General features: G+C 40.0%; 1 protein-coding gene and 1 long non-coding RNA gene across 3 annotated transcripts in view; one reads left to right on the top strand and one right to left on the bottom strand.

Annotated features, from left to right (window-relative positions):
• The first annotated feature begins 3,804 nt into the window (after positions 1 to 3,804).
• kcnj19a (potassium inwardly rectifying channel subfamily J member 19a) lies at positions 3,805 to 16,294 on the top strand. Its single transcript, XM_008329472.3, has 3 exons — positions 3,805 to 4,836; positions 11,981 to 12,197; positions 15,211 to 16,294. The coding sequence occupies exons 1-3, from the start codon at positions 4,171 to 4,173 to the stop codon at positions 15,876 to 15,878; spliced, it is 1,551 nt and encodes a 516-aa protein (XP_008327694.1). The 5' UTR covers positions 3,805 to 4,170; the 3' UTR covers positions 15,879 to 16,294.
• The window catches only part of LOC103392757 (uncharacterized), a 67,603-nt gene continuing 50,859 nt past the window's right edge, over positions 4,843 to 21,586 (bottom strand). The window contains exons 5-7 of one of the 2 annotated variants that reach the window (XR_003052347.1): positions 10,708 to 10,792; positions 6,330 to 6,374; positions 4,843 to 6,171 (exon numbers count right to left, since the gene is read on the bottom strand). This is a non-coding gene — a long non-coding RNA (uncharacterized LOC103392757). Of the gene's footprint in view, positions 6,375 to 10,707; positions 10,793 to 21,586 lie in introns of both variants that reach the window. The other variant, XR_522947.2, reaches the window with a different exon arrangement.

Here is a 21,586-nt window from a genome sequence, read left to right as displayed (position 1 = left end):
TGAGTCAGAAACACAAATACATGGCTCACCTTTCCATCAGTGCCCACTGTGAGCTGAGTGTTGTAGACATAAAGGTCGTAGACATCATGACTCCTGCACTCATCGTTAAGTCATCTGACGCTGGCTCCACTTTGATTGGAGAATTTTACTGTCACCATGAGGATACCGTAGAAATGATACCTGCAGAGAAAGAAAACCTATAGTTACCCTTACATACAGTGTATTACAATTCTGTGGAATTTTGTGTATGACATTATAGGAATGATTATTAGAACCAACTCCTCATTAATTATTCAGTCTGTGCAGTGTGTCTTTGTTCTATCTTCCCCTCCCCTAAATCAATTCTAGCCTGTCCCACCACAAATTGGATACTAGTTGAATGGCTTTCTCCATGTAATAATGGCAGCCATGAAAACTGTGGAGAGCTGAGGTTCACTGATTGTGTTGTGCTGACTTGGATTCCTCTCAATGGGAAAGCCTGATGCTTACACACAACAGATGGCCATGCTGCCTGACTACTCTCTAATCCTCAGTTGTCAGGAGGATCACAGCAGTGAACTGTATGATTCCCCTCTGTCCAAACGCTAGTCCTTTGCTGGAGCCTCAGCACATTATGCAGCCCCTTCACATCTTGTACAGATAACGTAAAATGTTTTAGGATATTGGCGTCATTGGAGTGATAGGCGGACAATGAAGAAAAGCAAATAATAACCATGAATAGACAGAGGACCACTACAAATGACAGTGATAATAAATTAGGCAGTGAGTAAACACACACATCCAAAGCACCGGTTGCACAGAAAATGACTGATGTACTAATATGAGAGAGCCATTTTAGATTCATTTGGATGACCTTTTGTTCAGATGGCATTCCACATCTTAACTCTCTAATTAAGTTTGAAATGCGATTCCTTGATTTATCCAGGGAAATGATAGTGATTTGTTCACTATTTCTCAAAATGCAAACTGAAAAGACTTCTAAGTAGACTTTGCCTAATGCACTATAATTCAAGCAATACAAACCGTTTTTATGAAAGGTTCAGTATTATTACGATAGCTCATTACAGGATAAGCCTTAATGCAGGACTAAAGTACTTCCACTTCCAAGTATACCAATAACATAATTCCAATAATACTTAGGTTTGAAATTGGGGTTGTAAGTTAATAGCGCCATCTAAAGACTCTATTTCAAATGTCTTCTTGGTAAAATTGCCATAAAAGAAGAATTGAGTTTTATGTGCTGTAAGCTAGTGGATCCAGCAATGACAAAATTCAGTTACAGTTTGCGTACTCTTCAGTTATGGATTATGGTTTTTATACCCAAGGAGGATTCTAGGGTTTGTTGGAAAAAGAACCTTACACCAAGAGTTCTCAAAATCTGGCACAAGATCAAATAGTGGTACCTGCATGGATCTTACAAGAAACCAAACTTAAATGTGTTTTTTTATTTTATAATTATTATTATTATTGGTGCTCTTTGACAGTGTGTCCCAGTCAAAAGCTCATTGTGCAGCGCCAAACAAAAATGTCACAAAAAGTATATGTAAGAAAATATAATGATCTACTTGTTATAATTTACTCAAAATTTACTTAGTTAAAGCAAAACCTGGGTCTGTTTAGTTAATGCTGATATATACTCGCAGGAATTGAAGACTCACAAAGATCTTGTTCAACAGCTCTGAAATTAGTTTTCTTAGCCATCTGCTACTAACTAGTGGAAGAGTATGTACTTGTTCTGTCTGTCAATGTCACATAGAAGAACAAAAATAAGTTATTTGCAGTAAATCAATAACAGTTTTTGGACCAATTCTTTTGAATTTGGAAAATTCTCCATGGTATACCGGCTGATCTCTCATGCCAGACTAATCCGCCACGGCACAGTGACTGGGAATCACTGCACTAAGACATCAAAAGCTAACTAATATACCAAGCACACCTTATTTACTTCCTTTTTTAAGGCATGCAGCAGACATAGCAATGTTCTGTGTTTTTACTTATAATAAAGCTTGAATGGAGTGTAGTGAGAGAAAAAACAAACCATCAACAATAGATTGTGATCTTGTTTTTCAGTGTAAACAAAGGCTTGTGTTTTTCCATAAAGACGCATGAATAACACTGCAGTGTGTCACAAACATAGCTCATTCAGAGGTGTGTAAACAGACACCGGTGTAAAACCTACAGTGGCATTTGAAGATTGTTTACAGTCACGTGAGGAAAATGGAGCCGTGCAAAAAAATCCATATCTATTTACAGAAAACACCCATGAGTTACAGAGATATGACATTGGAAAAACACTTGGTGAGCCGTGATATGGGCCATCTACTGTTTAAACCTCTTTACTAAAAAAGACTTAAGATTTAAACAATGACCAGCCTTTATCTGGATAAAGGGAACATGGAATTACATTAAAAATACATTCGGCTTATCAATAAAAATCAGCATATCTAATAATTTATTCATGAAGTTAAAGCCTAAAATATCTTATAAAGCACATAACTATTAAAAGATGTTTCAAACAGATTGGGGTCTTCTTTGAAGTCTGCTGTAAAATGAGTCCAGTGTAAGGGCAGTCACAGAGCCTGAAACTCAATTAGACAATAATAGTAGTCCTTAAACGTTATATATATTCTATAGATCCTGTGTTGTCTGATCAAATTGAGGGTAAAAGAATCCAAGGTCAAAAGTCTATATCTAGGCTGTCCTTTGGGAGAGTACTGGTGCAGGAAATCTTGGACTGTAGCGGCAGAGCGATTTCTCAATCAATAAGACGCCTTCTCAAGAAATGAGAGAAGATCCATTGGAAATGAACAATGCTTCAGGAGCACAGAGTTGTGAATTCTATCACTCCAACGCAAAACGATACTGTAAATCTTTCATAAAAGATGAGTTCTATCCATCAGTTTTTTGCAACCTTTTTTGAGTCTCGTATTATATTTTACATTACAAAAAAAATAAAACAGTGCAGGGCATAAAACTGTCTGTCCACCTTCTAACCCTAATCGTTTTCAGGGTCTCAGGGGAAGCTGGAGCCAATCCCAGTCATCATCTAACAAAAGCATTCCTTTAAAAGTTCACCTTCAGTCACGCACAACCAAATATAGAAATACAAAAACACATGGAGAACAGACAAACTCCATAAAAAAAATATGAGAGATTTATCCAAGCTTTGGTTTCCTTTCTGTAGGTCAACAGCATGAACGACGTCTTCACCAACAGCTGTCCAATCTAACCAAACCCTCAAACTCCCGTGCATTACCTCTATGTACCCCTTTGGGATAGCAAGATTTTGCATCTTTAAGAATTAGTGAAATTCAGAACCGTTATTAAACTATAATATTAAAACGAACCAGAGTTTTTGCATTTCTGGACCACAAAACCAAAAAGACGTATCTAATCAAGTCAATCTGCAATTCAATTAGCTCTTGCCCTTGATGTTGCCCCTGCTGGAACCTCAGATCAATGTGCACATGGGTCTGGCGTCCAGTAGATGGCACAATCTAACTTGACAGCGCAGGAATCCTCCATCCTCATCACCTCGGACTACGTTGCAGAATCAGCTGTTGTGTGAAGGTGTTGTAGTTTCTACTGAAAAAAACCCGACTAAATCAATATAACCAAGTGATAGGTTTATTAAGCAGTAACGGTCACTTAAATGTACTCTAATCAAGGGTTGCCCTCCTCATCCATCCTTCTCCTTCTCAATCTCCACACAAGCACAGTCTACTGAAACCCTCCCCTCCTGTGTCCTTGCCTCCTTCCCTCCCCCTCCTCGCCCCCTCCCCCTTTTACTCACAAACACACGCTCCCCTCCATCCGTCACAGACCACCAGTGGATGTGAATGGTAGAGGGAGCACCTCGTACTTCGCTCCAGTGGTGAGCATCACTACGGTCAGTGCAGAGCGCACAGCCAGCGGTTGCGCTCTGAAGACGTGATGGTGGCAAATCTGGGAAACATTGGATATTCTTGAATTAAGAGGCAAAAGGTGATCGTGTGACTTTTATTTTGATTTGTCCACTTTTTTTTCTTCCATTTCTGCGGCACGCGTCAAAGTGACCATGGCGCATTTTATGACCTGCAGGTAACCAGCGTTTTTGTTGCCAATTAACAAAGATGGACTGAAAAAAAAAAAAAAACAAGTGAAGTTTGCCCTAACTCCAGGACGGCTCAAATGGCGGCGCTTAGGAGAAAATTTGGAGAAGACTATCAAGTGGTGAACACGAACCGGGCCACTACTTTCTCTGCTCCGGTGAAGAAAAAACGCCAGCGATTTGTGGACAAGAACGGCCGGTGCAACGTGCAGCACGGGAACCTGGGAGGAGAGACCAGCAGGTACCTCTCTGACCTGTTCACCACTTTGGTGGACCTAAAGTGGCGATGGAACCTGCTCATCTTCATCCTGACTTACACCATCGCCTGGCTGGTCATGGCATCCATGTGGTGGGTCATCGCTTATATCAGAGGGGACTTGAACCACGGACAGGACTCGTCCTACACTCCCTGTGTAGCCAACGTTTACAACTTCCCCTCAGCTTTTCTGTTTTTCATCGAGACCGAGGCGACCATCGGGTACGGCTACCGGTACATCACGGAGAAGTGCCCGGAGGGCATTATCCTCTTCTTGTTTCAGTCCCTACTGGGCTCCATAGTGGACGCTTTTCTTATCGGCTGCATGTTCATCAAAATGTCCCAACCCAAGAAGCGCGCAGAGACGCTCATGTTCAGCCAGGACGCAGTGATTTCCCAGCGAGACGGAAAACTGTGCCTCATGTTTCGTGTGGGGAATCTGAGGAACAGCCACATGGTGTCCGCTCAGATCAGGTGCAAACTTATAAAGGTAAGACCTCAGACAGAGACGATTTATACTATTTAGAAACAGGCGGGGATGCATTAACACAATAATGCACAATAAACCTGCAGAACATCATGTTCAAAGGTACACTATCACATTTTTAGATCCATCCGCGCTCAAACAAAACATAGACACCATTGTAGCCCAAATCTTCGTGAAATAAAGTGTACATCCCTAACAATTACACAGTGTACCTTTAAATTATGTTTTGGAAATAGACAAGTTAAAATTTCTTTTTTCCCTTTCAATCATGACTTCAAACTGGACCAGGTCTGGACATGGAATATTTTTGCAGGACACTACTTGAAGCTGTCAGTCTAACTCAGGTGTAGGTACGCAATTTGACTACAAAACAGCAAGCAGGACACCTGACAAAAACTGCGTGTACCCGTAAAATATGCAGGAGAGAAGTTTTTTGCTTATGTAATGTCTAAAATGGCCACAAGGTAAAAGTGTGGCTAGTTAGATTGCCTTACAGAAAAACTACTAACATTTCGATCCCAGTGATAACTGATTATTGTCTAAATTTCCCCATTCTGTGCATGGGTTCTCAGTGTCCTCTGCTTTCACCCTACAAGCAGGACCAGCTTAATTGGACAGTCCAAATTGACCAAAGGTTTGTGAGCATGAGTGGAGTGGTTTGTCATGTGACCCCACGATAGCCTGGTGGACTGTCCTGGTCGTAACCCACCTTCGCACCATGGGTGAGAGGATTAGGACAAACTTCCTTCAAGACCCTGAATCTTTTAAAGAAATAGGAGGTATTTACATGTCTAGAATAGCATTGAATTAATAAAAATGAAACGCAAAAGTAAGTCACAATCCCACATTTAACACTGCGCATTTTTTCTATAGTAATGAGTATCAGTAGAAACAGGCTTTATATATACTGTATATGATATGCGAGCTCTGTTGCCCAGGCAAGCTCTGAGTGACAGTTTCCATCTGTGGAAAATCTAGCTCTATCGCTCTCATCTGTGCCCACATCAGAAAAGAAGACGTACGTGTTGCATATTGATTAAACAACGTAACTCTAAAAAGGTCCCACACTGCAGGCCTCGTTAAACCAAACCGGCTCAAGGAAGTATTACCATAATCCGTCAGCTGCAGGATGGAGAGGCTGAGTGGCAGCCAGGTGCATCACAAGCCTCTGAGATAACACAACAAAGGGAGTGTTGGTCTTTGTGAGGAGTGCTGCAGGGATGATAGTGGACATTCATGTTTGTGAATGAATTCCTCCTGAAATGATGACACCTGGACAGATGTGAGCGAGGGCTGACACCGAGAGAAGGGAAGTCAGGTTCAGTGAGTTTTTGAGCTCTGCACAGGGGACAGAGGTGTCAGCAAAACAGAACTCCACGTGAGAAAAATGTAGGACAAACAGAAAACTTCAATAAATCGAAATTCATTTCATCATAGGGATGGATGTGAGTGTATATGGTTCTTTGTCTCTATATGTGGCCCAAGTTGTACCCTACCTTCACCAAGTGCCTGCTGGGATTGGATCCGGCCCATCTTTGGCCCTGAAAATGGATCAGATGGTAGAAAAAGAATAAATAAAGTGAAGTGCTCAAAACAATTATACATAGATAGCACAACATGAAAAGTAAAATGTCAGAAATGTTGTAATAAAACCTACTTTAGACTATAAGAGTGTAGGTGAAGGATTATCAAAGGAGGCCTCGACTGAGACTGAAGGTTTGACAGGGCAAGAAAGAAGTTGGAGTGATGGTGATGGCCGGACATCTAGACATATGTTACACACGCTGACACTGGGAAATGTTTTAGTTTTACATAGTTTCTTATACTGGTCCTCTACAGTTGTTGGTTTAACACACACAGTGGTGTCTTTAGTGGCACTGTTTAGTGTTGCATTACATTTGCAGTGGTATTTTGACCCTGTTATGAAGCAGAAAACACTAATATATCCATCAGTTTTGTAACTGCCTGGACAATCTCGAAAATGGAAAAACAGCAGGGTTTCTGTAATAAAATCAGCCAAATTTCTCTTTTGCTGCAACATGTCCACATGAAGGAATATCCACTGGAAATATGTCAAGAAATTCAAAGTAGTTCAAAATGATGCAGGTATACATGACCAATGAAGTGCATTCTGACAAAACAAAAAACAAAGCAGAAAGAAAATAATGGAAACACCGACTGTTGTGTTCTTGTAATGATCTTAGTAGAGACTCTTTCATCCATGTTCAATGTGCAAAAACAGCCCATAAAGAAGACAAACAGCATTAGCGAGGTGCTTGGAGCTCGTCTATGTCTGTGTTCTACGCCATTCGGCTACATCTAGCAGGGCGTTTGTCAGCTTAATGATGCATGCAAGCAGAGAGGACTGAGCTGCACCACAGTTAAAAAGTAGCCCAACAGGCTGGAGGACAATCACACAAGATACTGTAGGTGCGAAGTCCCTGCTGTATAAATGGACATCATATTTAAAATTCAACCTCCTAGGTTGCTGTTTGCCATCAATGATTCAACTACAAATCTATGTTTTAACTCTGCTTAAAAGGTCCTTACTTAAAATCGACTGAAAAAGATGAGAAGTAGTTCTACAAAATATAGGCTAAATGATGTCATAAATGTTGTAAATTCCCGACCTCTCTGCTACTCAAATTCATTTTTACACCTACAAGAACTATAGTAAATACATCACCCTCTTTGTGCTGCCAAGTGCAGGGTTTTGCTTCAGGGTTTCTAACCTTGTTCTCTCCCTTCAAATCCTTCTTACCGTGGCAGATTTTATTGTTGGAACATTGTCAGACCCCAGACTCCAAACACTAAAAATAAATAAATACAGTGAGTCATCATACATGGAAAAAATGAAGTATTTTAGCGGAATTCATAGCTTCGGATGTAGCAATCGAAACGTGGGAGATTTTTAAAGACATTGAGTGCAGTTCCGGTGCTGGGGTGTTGATGGTGCTATTGCGCTGCAACCCACTTCAACAAGTCCTCATGTTAAATACTCCCTATCAAATCTTATATTGATACAGTGGGTATAAGTATGCATTTCAAAAAGACCATATTAGGAACTTTCACACAGAGTTATATTTTGCAATGTTTATTTAACAAACTTTGAATTATCATAGCTCTTATTTTCTTAGCTAACTCTAGCTATTTATCTTTTGCTTGTTTTTATCATAATTTTTAGTTATATCAACACAGTTTTCAGCAGTTTCTTATTATTACTGCCTATGGTAAATTTAAATAATATTGTTTTAGAATTCTATTTATATTGTTACTTTCTGGGCTAAGTGATGATTTTATTTTAGTTTTTACCCTTACCAAATTTTGTATTGTAACATGTATTTTGGCTGAAAAAAATCATCTAATTCTATAGCTTGATATTTTGAGACAATTATCAGCATTTTTATGTTTAATTTTGTTTCTGTAGTTACATCCAAAACAAGTAAAATTCTCAAACTTTCATGTTAAACTAGACGGCTATGTTCACTTATTAAGAAGAGACCATTGTTTGGACCAATGAGAAGGCAGTCTGGTTTCCATCGTGATTACCCCGATATAATAAATAAAAAAACCAGCTCAGCATTTATTAAGTGTAGCTTCTTTGAAATCATGCAGTGAGGAGTCAGGTTAAGGATGAGCCTGTGATCAAAGTTTACACTGCATCACAAATGATGAAATGAAGTATTTTTCTTATCTAGTACTTCACATGTGCTGTGAAAATAAAAGACATGACAAAGAGCTATTTTCTCTTTTCCCACAACCCAATTTATTTGCTTCACTATTGTGCTGTTAGGGAGTGGGCACTATTAACTGTAAAAGGTCTGACCAAATTGGTATGGGTCCTGACAGAAACAGTATTACCTGCGGCAGCTGTGCTATTACAGCACACGAGTATAAACCTGGGAAAAACATCAATAACTCCTAATAATTTAGTGTTGTTGCTCTTTCCTCTTTTTGTGTTAAGAAAAATCTCTTAGATAGAGGTGAATTGGATGAACAGTTGGAACCACATGTAGTTTCCTAGTTACCCCTAACCCAGTGGTTCTCTGTCTCCGCTCCAGGTCTTCCCTCCCTTTTAAGGATACTGTTGCTGAGCCCTGTCACCAAACAGCCGGGGTTTTTGTTGTGTCAACTTTTCAAAAACTGGAATTCTCATCAAAAAAATAAATTAAATTTATGCACCGCTGCACAAGCTTTTTACCATATCTGGCAAGTATTCAATGTTGAATCAAGGTATGTGGATCTCTAGGCAGGGACCTTGGCATCTGGACTGAAGGCTAGGTCATCAGCACTGCGGCATAACAATGTGTCCCTTGGTAAAAACAGAATCTCAAGTTGGTCATCGTAAACCAGCTCCTTGCTACGTTCTTCACACAATATTGAAAGGCACCTGCAGTACTGTGTAAAGTGCTGTTGTTTAAAGCAGGGGTGTCAAACACAAATTCACAGTGGGCTAAAATTAAATACTCGGACAAAGTCACGGGCCAAACTCAATAGTTATTGAAAAATGAATTGCAATTCTTTGTTTTGTTTTCCCTTCTCTCCAGATCTGTAATGTAGAATTTTTTCATAGGGAAACAAACTTTAGTTTTCTGTGAACATTGAATCTGGAACAACCAAAGCTTAATAATATAAACACATGAGAAATTAAATTAAAAATAGAAAACACATCAGTGGTATTTGTTTCTTATTATGTCCCTTTATCTGTAGCATTTTGGGTTTCTTTTTAATGTAAATCTTTTTTCACAGGCCGACAACAAAGAAAAACAAAACCAAATGTGTCTGCTATAACCTAGTGCATACATCGCTAATACTACAAATCCTCCCAGTATATATGGGCTTTATAATTAAAATGATAAATTATTTCAATTTATTTTTTTATTTTATTTTATAAAATATTTTTATCAACATCAATTACTTGACATTTAAGGTGACCCCATTTGAATTCCAGCCCCAAGGCTCCAGACACAAGGTTTGGAAAAACACTACTATATTGCATGTAGTCTTCCAATTTACAACTGACCAAACAATCCATATCACCCCCTGGAGACAGGACAGGTCAAATATTAGATTCCTCCACCTTTGCTAAATGTACAGAGTGGGCGGACAGTTTCAGGCAGAGTGCAGCTCTATTAGACGGCCCTGGATGTCTGTCGACCTGAATACATACAAGCTCCTCCGCCTTCCTTTCAAGCCACTGATTGATGAAGGCCTGGACGAGCAAGGAGGGGAGTTAAGTGGGAAGATAGGTCTGATCAAGTCTATTAGTCACCTGTCCTCATCCATCAGCATCATTCACAGCACAAAAAGCCCACCTTTGTGTGCATGAAACAGGCTCTGATTGCTTTTCTAATGACATGTTGCCGGGGCTGGTGAACATCAATTGTGATAAATAAAAAGTTTCAACGTAGGAATCAGAGAAAATGGAGAAACACAACACACTCTGGGTTTATCATCACTCAGAGAGCGGAGTCTGTTTATGTGTTGGCACAGAACATCAGATTGTGTGGAAAACACGAGGCACCAGCTCAGCTATCGCTGTATCTTTGTGCAGGAGAAAACGTAGGAGACTGCCAACAGGGTCTGCATAAGGAGCTTTGACTGTCATTGTTTGCCTATAGTCACCCATAAGTAACAAAGATACAATCTGAAATGTCCCTAAACTAACATGAAGTAGCCCACACAGGAGCTGGTGCCAAATAGTATTCAGCGCTCTGTGCACATCCTGCAAGTAAACAATACGTCCCCAACTCCCTGGCTCATCCTGGAAGTCTCTCTCTAACACAGATTGGAAGGAGCGTCTCATTGTTATTCACCAGAGACGGAAATAGCAGGAGATGTTTTTGGCAATGCAAAAAGGCCTGTTTTACTCACACTTCGTTTGCCAAAAAAATCAGGCCAAGCCACTGGAAGGTCAGGGTGGAAACGGTCTCTGACTGTTGGCGGCCTGCAGTTGTGACTGTGATGAAACAGAAAAAAAAAATTGTCATAAATTATTTATTTTTCAAAAATAACACTTTTTTGTTGTTCACCATGTAAACTTTTTTTTAAAATTGTATTAGTTTAATATGTTTGATATCAAGCACATTTAAGGCCTGTGTTATTACCTTTAAGCTAAAATGTTTTCTGAAGACATTCACACATGTGATAACGTGTCTGTCATTGTTCAGTTTGTTATTCAGCTATCCTGGCTAAGTCGAACAGAAAATATATCAATACTAATAAATAAAATATATTTTTTAATGGAATGATTTCTATGAAAAATCTCAGAATATTCAACACTTATCTACTAGTAATACTTTATTTTCACGTGCTGTGGAGTGTGACGCAAGAGAAACGGAGAGCTTGATTAGACAAAACACGACAACGAAGGAGAGAATACACAGGACCCTAGTGCTGAGCTCCAACATCATCTGGGCAATTAAATGCTTCCGCACCAGTTAACACCGTGTGGGCAAGTCCTGTCCAAACACAGCAGTCTCATATGGTCTCACATGGAAACAGATTTGTGCAGAACAACTGGGTTTCCTCCATCCTTCTCACCGTTGTCAGGTCATTCTGATTTATAATTTGATTAAAAGTGCTGCCTAAGCATCAGTTAAAAAATGCTATTTTGTTGTAAGCAGGAAATAAACAGCTTATGTGTCAAACTCAAGGCCCGGGGACCAAATGTGGCCCACCAAGCCATTTTGTGTGGCCCGCGGGAGATTTAAAAGCATTTAGTTAAGTCCAAGCAGCAGAGTCTCTTAAGTAATTTAAAGTATTTATAATCAATCAAATGATAATAAATTGCAGAAACGTGTATTAGTCTGTTAAAATAAAGGTACATTATTTTAGTGTGTCCCACTGCGGCCTGGTACCAAGTGACCTACGGACTGGTACTGATCCGCTGAGTATGAATGTCATTGTCAATTTTTTGTTGTTGTTGTCTCTTCACGTGGCCCTGTGATGGAGGGGTGTACCTCACCCGAGTACAGCTGGGTTTGGTTCCAGCCGTCCGATTGTGAAAAGCACTAAGTCGTATAAAGAGAATGTCAGCTTGATAAATATAAAGAATCTAGAGGTGTCATCAGTAGAAAATAAGTCATAGGGGACAAGAACAACATCTAATCCATTGTGTCTAATCCCTATGCCATTTGTCTTCCAGTCTCGTCAGACACCAGAGGGCGAGTTCCTGCCGCTGGACCAGTGCGAGTTGGATGTGGGATTTGGCACAGGTGCCGACCAGCTCTTCCTCGTATCCCCTCTCACAATCTGCCACGAAATCAATCCCAAGAGCCCCTTTTTTGACCTTTCCCAGCGCTCGCTCATGAATGAACAGTTTGAAATTGTCGTCATCCTGGAGGGCATCGTGGAGACCACCGGTGAGGGCACTTCTCAGCTCTTTTGTATCTGGGTCACTTCTATTCTGCTGTTGCTGCCTCTGCTGCCCCTCTTCTCACTCCCAATCTAAATGTAAATTTCTTTATCAACCCACAGAACATACCTATCTAACAGATACTGCTAATCTGGACTGTGAAATCTCATTACCCTACCTTTCTAGTTTTGTAAAAGAAAAAGTCTGAATGAGAACAACACATTGTAATCACGCTCTGATTGAATTATTGGGCATATTTTATTACCTCAGAATCAGTTTCTGCCCCTGGATGCATAATAAAAGCCTGTGGTCATACATGCACATGTCACGTCGATAGATGAGTTTGTGTTTTATCAGGAGATCCACTGTATTTTTCAAACAGCTGAGGTATTTCTGAGCCGGGGAGATTGTGCTGTAAAGTACATGCAGTCACGCTGGAGTACTCTCAGCAACAACACAACGCTGAGCTGCATATTTATCAGAGTCATTTCCCCCAAAGTCTAATACAAATAAATCCAACTTCCTTACTTTCCAGCTCTGTTTCTATCCGTTCCCATAACCCTCATTTTATCTGCGCACAAGGGGAAACCACAGAGCTGAACAGGCCTAGAGCAGCAGGGGAGGCTCAGCGGGGAAGTGGAGAGGCAGGCAGGCAACACAGTCTGTGCACTTTTGATAAAACCAGTAAACAGTGTTGTGACTATGAGAGCTGAGAGCCAGATAAGGGTGAGCTGAGGCAGCGTCACCATCAACTGGCTACAACGCCCCGACATTGTCACACATCCACATTAACACGCATCCCATTAACTTTAAATCATGACGAACTGCTCTCCCATCACGTTCACTCACTGCTGATACAGCACTTCAGCACGTTGGTTCTGTCTGAATCGTCTCAAATGAAGTGGAAATATTACCAGTCAGCCACTTTAGTATTTGTCAGCCTCACTTCATGACATATTGTTTCTGTTTCATAAACAAGCATAAAGAGAGCCATCTGAAAATCTCTTTTGGTCAGATAATGACTTGCATCGATTCTCACTAATGAAGAGTTTTGTCTCACATCATTAATAATGACGTAATGTTTAAGTTAATATGACATGAAAACTCCTTCACTAAAATCAAACTTTGATGGGAGTTTAGACATTTAGACCATTTAATGTGGGGATGTCTATTAAAGTGTTTCGTGTTCTGTTTTTACTTTCACTACATTTACTTTGGCTCATCATCATTCCAAAGCTCCAGTTAAGCCAGCCTTAGTATTCAATTCAATAGTGGTTAGCTTACTGATTGACTCACAGAGAACAGCTCGACCTTACTGTGCTCCATTTCTTTGGATATTAGGGCTCAAGAAATAAGGTCCATCGTGCAGAAAAATGTAGCTTCCCTGGTTTGCAAAAGTCTAGATGTGAAATATGACAAGGGCAGACAACTAGCATAGTACTGTATACTTCAACAGTACTAAACTGTTGGTCTCAATCTGGCCAGTAAATCACTATTTTTCAGATTTTATTCGCTGGGCATTCCTCCAATATGCAGATGACACACACCTCTCTAGTCAGATACCGATGTTAAAATTATCCAGTTTAAATACTCCAACAGGAAAAGAAAAGCATTATAGTACACACCAACAACCACAGCCACTGATGGCTACAGCCAAGAATTTTTAAACAAGGTCTTCTTCAGGGATGCCCTGATCACAGTCTGCCAAGTGTTTGCAGAGCTTTGCTTCCGAAGCGCTTTCATTCTATGCGAGATCAAGTCAACATTAAGCAACTGGCCAAATACCCATCAGGCTGTAAATCTGCACGCTTCCAGTGCACTGGTATTACTGCTCTCTTATGTATTATCATCAGCAGAAATGGAAAACAAAGTCTCCCCACAGTCTGGAGATAATACAACTGGAAGTTCATGCTGGACTTAATCCTTTGATCAAAGCCTCTGACCTCATTGTAATAAAAATGACTTTTGTTTGGATAAAAGTCTGTGGAGGGTTTTTATTGGATGAAGACGAGTAAAAAAAAAGGCTGGAATACCATCAGTTCCTGACTCCTATATTATAGTTACTGCATTCACTGCAGTCCAGTGTGTAGTGTTAAACAAATAGAGGTTAGAGCAAAGCTATTGTTTCAGAAAAATAGAAATTTATTGATCACAAGACACCTCCAAGCAATCATCCAAACGGACAGCGATTTGTTTTGCGTCGAAAAGCATGTACAGGATCTGAGGGTTTATGGAATCCTGCCACGAATAATGATTACTCTTATATAGTGTAATTTTATTGTTAAAAAACACACACATATATAAATATATTAGGTGTATAAGTATATATTACTTTTCCCAGTGTCATCATGAATCATCGTTAAACTGTTCTCAGATCAAGTTATCAATATGCTGCTGCATAAATGACTCCAGTCAATTAGGACTTTCCTATCAATACCACAGGTAGCACCAAATAGATGTTAGGCCATGACCTATGACCCCTGTCATCTTTGTATTGACATGGAAATGGTTTAGCCAGCTGCTAAATATGTTGAGCCAATTATCGCCACCTACACAAAGCACCGCAATATCAAGCGTCACTCTGACCACTGCTTTCATCTGCAACTATAGTAAATCTAGGAGTACCTCATTAATTATAATAGCTCATTAAATACTGTTGTAATATAACTAAATATTTAAGTGGAGACATCATTTCATTCTAATATCTTGAGATTAAACTTTGTTCATGGGGCCATCTATAGCATTGTTTCCCACTGACTGGGTCGCGACCCTCAGGTGGGTCGCAAGAGGTTTTTTTGGGGGGGTCGACTCGCATCATGTTTCCCAGAAGTTTGAAGCTAACACAAAATAGCCAGAGAATTTTGCATAAAATGAGCCTACAGTCCAAACAGAAAATAGCAGAAAAATATTACAATAACAAATAATAAACAAATAATAAACACAATACCGGTAAATAAAATGTGTCTATATAAATTTGTCTAAAGTGATAGTGAAAAAATGTTGTTTTTTTTATCTTGCAGGCATGACCTGCCAGGCTCGGACATCATACACCGAGGACGAGGTATTATGGGGCCATCGTTTCCTGCCTGTGATGTCCCTGGAGGAAGGATTTTTTAGAGTGGACTATTCACAATTCCACAGCACGTTTGAAGTTCCAACACCACCGTACAGCGTCAAGGAACAAGAAGAGAAAAATTCACTGCCTTCAACACTATCTACTCCCATCCCAGCAATCACTGAGAGCCACAGTGCCCGGAGAGACCGAGTGTTTTCTGTAGATTGCATCAACAGTTCAGATGAAAGAGGCCATCAGGGAGGGATGGGAGGGCGGCTGCCAAGCAAGCTGCAGAGGATGAGTTCCTCTGGAAAGGAGGATCTGCAGAGGAAGGTTCTTCTGCTCAGTTCACAGCACTCGGAGAAAGCCTGCAGCACAGGAGACCTGCCCCTGAAGCTGCAGCGTCTCAGCTCCTCCTCGCCGGTACCCGAGGCAGAGAATCGACTGCAACTCAAGTCTCTCAAAGTGGGCTTCGAGCCCATGACCCAGTCCACAGGCGATCTGTACCAGTGTAGCCTTCAACCCACCCTGTCCCCTGCTCCTGTCCACCCACACAGGCCTCTGCTCTCAGGCGCAGGGAGGCCGGAGGACAACCTACCACCAAAACTGAGGAAGATGAACGCCGAACGCTAAAACCCAGAGAGATGCAGAGACCCTCACTGAGCACAAAAGGACTTAGGACGCATGAAATCAAATACAAAAATGTACTTTCAAAATAAAACAATGGTTTAATTATATTACATTGTTTTATTTTCTCTTTTTTTATAATCTTGAGAGACAGCCTTCAGTGGAACTACTGTGATATCTGTGTTTCATAACAGATACTTTCATGCAGACATTGTTGCACAGAGCAACAAGAAAAGAAAAGAAAAAACAAACCACACAGACGCCGTGCCTGAATCAAACTGGCTGATTCTGTCTGAGTTGAGTTCTGCATGTATACACTGAATCCTTTCTTTATGTATGCGCCACTACTCTGTTTATTTAATAGTCAATCTTAGTTTTAACTAATCATAAATTATATTATGATGAAAAATAAATTATGTTTAATCATCCATTGATCCGTGTTTTCTTTGCTTTTCACATAACTCAGTGAACAGACGCAGTAGGCGGTTCGTTTTGCCAGGATGTCGATAGGTTACACAATGCTGTTTTAAAAGGGAACTGTTAATGCACTGATTTTACACCCTTTACTCAATACACGAACAATCTCGTAATTTACTGTTTTAGAAATGTGAGGGGGGGGGGAGCAAGTGCATAATTAGCCATGCTGCTGCTGCTGCAAGACAGAGAAAAGGAAAGGGTGATTATGGAAGAAGAGACACTGATTAAAGTCAAACCATTGTTCCAGACAGAGGAGTAATGTGATTACAGAGACATTATGACTCTGCTCAGAAACACACCCAAACTTAATGCTTGTGTTTCAGTCTTAAATAAATGTGCCAGCACAAAGAACAGTGTCTTTGTTCAGTGGACGGCCCGCTCCCTTCGAGCAGATAATTAAGTAAAAGGACAACATACTTCGTCTTGTAAATGATAAACTGTCAAATATTGGAACCACACACTACACACTTTTTTTGTAAAACAGTCCAGAAACCAGAGAGTATGTTAACACCTTAAACTGGACCATAGTCACAAAGCTGACAAAGTCATTCAGTCGTTCATTCAGCTTGTGCTGTACAACAGTTCATATGTACCACATGTTTGTACATGAACATTTAAAGCTGTAAAGATTCACATCTCATTGCTACATAACTTGCTAAGCGATTGGGAGCTAACATACTGGGGAGCTAACTTACGCTAAAACAAGAAATCGAGAGATGAATGTGTCTTGGTTGTTTGGCCCGGTCTGTGAGAGGTTATAAAGACGTGGCTAAAATCCACATTTAACGTCTTTAATTCCTCAACAAATTGCACCCTAAAAATACATACAGATAGAGCTCTCCTGCTTTTTTTTTACGTCATCTGTAAACAACATCACACAAAGAAGTATTTCCCACCAGCGGTGAGATTTTTGCTGTTTTCTCTTATATAACTCATACTAATGCCAATGTTAGGAAACAACAGCAGGCAGAGCACTTGCTACAGTAATTACGGAGGCGATGACCTGTTTTCTAGCAGGTCAAAAAAGTGGAAAGGAAGTACTTGTCACCTCTGAAACCCATTTGCTCAGACAGAGCATTTCTCCACCCACAGACAGCCTAGTGTGATGACACAAGAGGACTCTCTGTATGGAGGCTGACATGGTTACAAAGTGAAGAGTACTGTAGATCTACTTTCTCACACAAATAAGATAGACAGATGGATGTTACCGTTAACGTCTGCGGTTGTAGTAACAGCAAACAGAAAACAAATACCTTTACTGAAATACATAAATTAAACACATTTTTTAAAGAAAGGGACCATTTTTGTTTGTGGCATTTGCCCTGTAGGTACAAAGTTCATAATAATAAAAATAACCCCCCCCCCCCACACACACACACACACAAATTAAATACTATTGAGAGCCTGATAACACGTATATGTACAAACCAATGTATGAGTTGCTGCCACCTAGTGACTGGAGGCTGGTTATCATTCAAGCATCACAGCAGTGCTACGCTTATGTCCAACGTGCCATATTCCAGTGGAAGCCCCTCGCCCCACAGGGGGTCCCGCCCCACTATTTGAGAAGTACTGGTTTAGTGTGTTAAAAAGCCAACACACCATCATCACCACCACTGCAGCAGCACAAAGACAAACCAATCACAGCACCGCCCCTCATTTCTGCAGCTTCAAACACCCACCCAGTTAAAACAAGCAAGGAATTATTCTGTTCACTCTCTCTCCTGTGATTTCACCCATACACACAGTGTCACTGTGGGTACAATTGGCCAGACTGTAATGTGAGGGATTCCAGACAAAAGAGAGAGGTTTTAATAAAAGTGACTGTAATGGTTTGGGTCAAAGCCATTTCATAATTTTTACCTGAACAAAATCCGCCTCAAGCGATTTAATGATTTGAGCTACAACAAAGACCAAGTGTTAAAGCCTGTGTCGTGATTAAATGATGCATCAACAGCCTGTGTGAATAAAGTTCACACGCTTAAATTAAGTTGTTGTGGCTCAGAGCAACAATCCAGGTTCTGGAATGGTTGGAGAAAAGTAAATAAACTGGAACAGAAGCTGTAAATGTTGGTTTCCAGCAGAAACTGAAAATAATAATAATAACAAAATGATGCAGTAAAGGTATGACAATCACCATTACTGCTTTTCATAGATGATACTACCTCATTAGGTTATTGATTGTCGTTGCTCTTCTTGTCAGCTTTTTTAAACTGTCAATCAGCCACTGTGATACAAACAGGAAGATAACTTTTGCCTCAGAAGGTTAAACTTTACAAACATGTTTTTTTCAGGGAGATCAAGAGTCTGAGTTGTTCAAGATTCAGTTTAAGCCAGTATCTGCAAATACCTGAGATTGTAGTATTGATTTTGGAATTGGATATAAAGACGTAAAAACAGGACTGAGACGATAAATATAAAGCTTGAAGCTAACTGAAAACAGCTGGAGGGGTTTTGCATAAAATGAGTCAGAGAAAACAGAGAAAACAGCAGAAAAAATTGCAAAAAGTTGCAAAATAACAAATAATTCAAACGTAAATACGTAAAACAATACAGTATGTTAAATCATATCCGTCTCGGGACTGTGTTACTGTGTATCAGCTAATAAACGAGGGGTTGAAAAATGCCCCGAATGACAAACAACATCCGTCAAATCTCCGTTAAGAAAAAAAAACCATAGAGATAAAGACTTTCCTTTCTTTGTCAGCTGATAGGTCTGTCGCGTCGTGGTCTACAGTTGGTTCTTTTACAGCCCACAGTAACTGGTTTGGCCTTTTCTCTGTGAATGTGGCTAATTAGGCCACTTGTGTGTAAAGTTGCCATGACAGAGTAAAACACTTAATTTAGACGTGTTGACACACGCACACACACACACACACACACACGCACATACAGGAGAAAAAATAAACAAAGAGTAAGCAGCTGTCAATCAAATGCCATGAAACCCTTCTCTTCCCTTTTATCACCACAGCAACACAGGTGCATCTTTGCTTTGTAACGAAAATGTATTGTGTGTGTGTCTGTGTGTGTGTGTACAGTCTAGGTATAAATATATGTTGTGCAAACCTTTTGTCCTTGTAGCGATGTCTTCACTTAACCACAAAAGGATTAGAATATAGAAAGATTAGAATTAAGGTTTAAGGTTAGGCTAAGGATTAAGATTAGGGGAAAAGTGAAGTCTTGACGACTGTGTGTGTGTGTGTGTGTGTGTGTGTGTGTGTGTGTGTGTGTGTGCATGGTGGCATCTTTGTATTCCTTTGTCTACTTGTCTTTCCACTCTCATTTATCTAATGTAGCAGCAGCACGTGCAGCCTGGTGTGTGCAGGTAGCAGGGAGCGCCGATCTAATCTGCAGATACGGAGCTCTTGTTCCTGCAGCCCTGCTCTTTACTCACCGACAGAAAGCCCCTGGGAGCCCAGGAGAAAGGACTGCAAATAGCATCAGAGGCGCTCATCCCTCTGTCTCGCATTTTAATTTCAACTTGTCTGCCTTACAATAGAGCTAACCACTGCTGGCATGCTTGGAAAATAAATGAATGGCGGAGTGCATTGATTTTTCGATGCATATAATACCATATGACTTGCCCGTGGCCATTCGTGGGGAACGTGTAAATATTGGCTCTTTCCCGCAAACATTATTAGTTCATCTTGAGGGTTGGTCCACTGGGGTCACGCCTCTCTCTTTACTTCTTCTAACCTAACCAGACCAAAGATCGAAGAACCAATCGATACTCGTCTCTGTGCTGCCACCAGAACCACGACTGGCAAAGGGGTCGGATGCTCAAAGGTCTGCATTATCATTTATCTTCAGGGGGTGGGCAGTCGGCGGGGGAGCATGTCAGGAGAGACCGGAGGACGGAGCTTCTTCTACAGCTCAGAGAGTTTGGTCCAGGCCGAGTGTGATGACCTCACGCCACCTCAAAATCAATAGCTGTGATCTCTATTCATCATTGGTAGACACAAACAGTCACAGCCATATGAAACTAGACTAATGTCTTCAAAGGAGTTATTCGTGTATATATTATTCATTTATATTTTTTTCACTTTGCATCTTTGTCCGTATAATAATAATAAAATATAATAATTGATAATAAATGAAAAACTCAATATCATATAAATAACATGACTGCTTTAAAACCTACCAGCATTCACTACTACAACACAAATACAGGCCAAAAATATTAACATTAAAACTACGGGAAGTTTACATATATATAAAAATATAAACCTATTTTTTTCTCTGCTAATAACAGCAGTAGACTCAATGAGACGGGTTTATGTCGGCCACTTCACTCTACACACACTGGCTGTGGCTGACGGTTTCTGTGGTGGATCCTCCCTGAGGATGCGTAAACACGTTAAGTGGGAGGAAGAGGAACAGCAGAGAACAGGAACAGGGCCACTTTATTACAGCAGATTACCTCTAAAAGGTCCACGTCCTGCAGCTTTACAGCAACGTCGAGAAATCACACCACGAGCTTCACACCCAGTGACACCTGTGTCCCTGCTGTCGCTGAATCAGTCCATTAAACATTAACAGTGTTCAGACCAAGACCTCCTGCTGGTTCCACCAATGAGAACTGACGTTATAATTTCAGGCTGAAATTGTTTGTTAAATGTGACTGGGTTAATTGTTCATTTGGATCTAATTACATAATGCTCTTTTTTTTCTATTTGTCAGCAGCATAATACATTTGAAAGGTTATGTAGAATGTTTGTGACTGAGTTTTATATTATAAATGTTTAGTTAATGTAGATCCTCTTCTCATTTAAATACATGTAAACCTGATATATTATCACTGAGATAATCATCCAGCCACAGCTTTATTCAGTTGATGCCTACAAAGTGCTTTGTAGATCAGGTTTTTGTACTGTAGTATATATATTGTAGCTACTCTAATTTAATATAGTGTATGTTTACCCCTGCCAATCATTAAACCGCTTTATTATATTTCAGAAATAGGTTTATTTGTGATGGTACAGTTAAACACACATTAATTTAACTTTATTTTATTTTATTTTATTTTATTTTATTTTATTTTATTTTATTTTATTTTATTTTATTTTATTTTATTTTATTTTATTTTATTTTATTTTATTTTATTTTATTTTATTTTATTTTATTTTATTTTATTTTATTTTGCTTGGTTCCTGGCAAGTGGTGTAACAACCATTATTTTGGCCATGTTTTGTGCATTTAAAGCTGTGTCCTGTTTCCCGGGTGTTGTGATGATGTCA

This window comes from Cynoglossus semilaevis, chromosome 17 (assembly GCF_000523025.1).
Source record: "Cynoglossus semilaevis isolate Cse_v1.0 chromosome 17, Cse_v1.0, whole genome shotgun sequence".
Taxonomy (NCBI): Eukaryota; Metazoa; Chordata; class Actinopteri; order Pleuronectiformes; family Cynoglossidae; genus Cynoglossus; species Cynoglossus semilaevis.
Note: the sequence above shows the minus strand (reverse complement) of the source record. Positions and strands in the feature narration are given on the sequence as shown.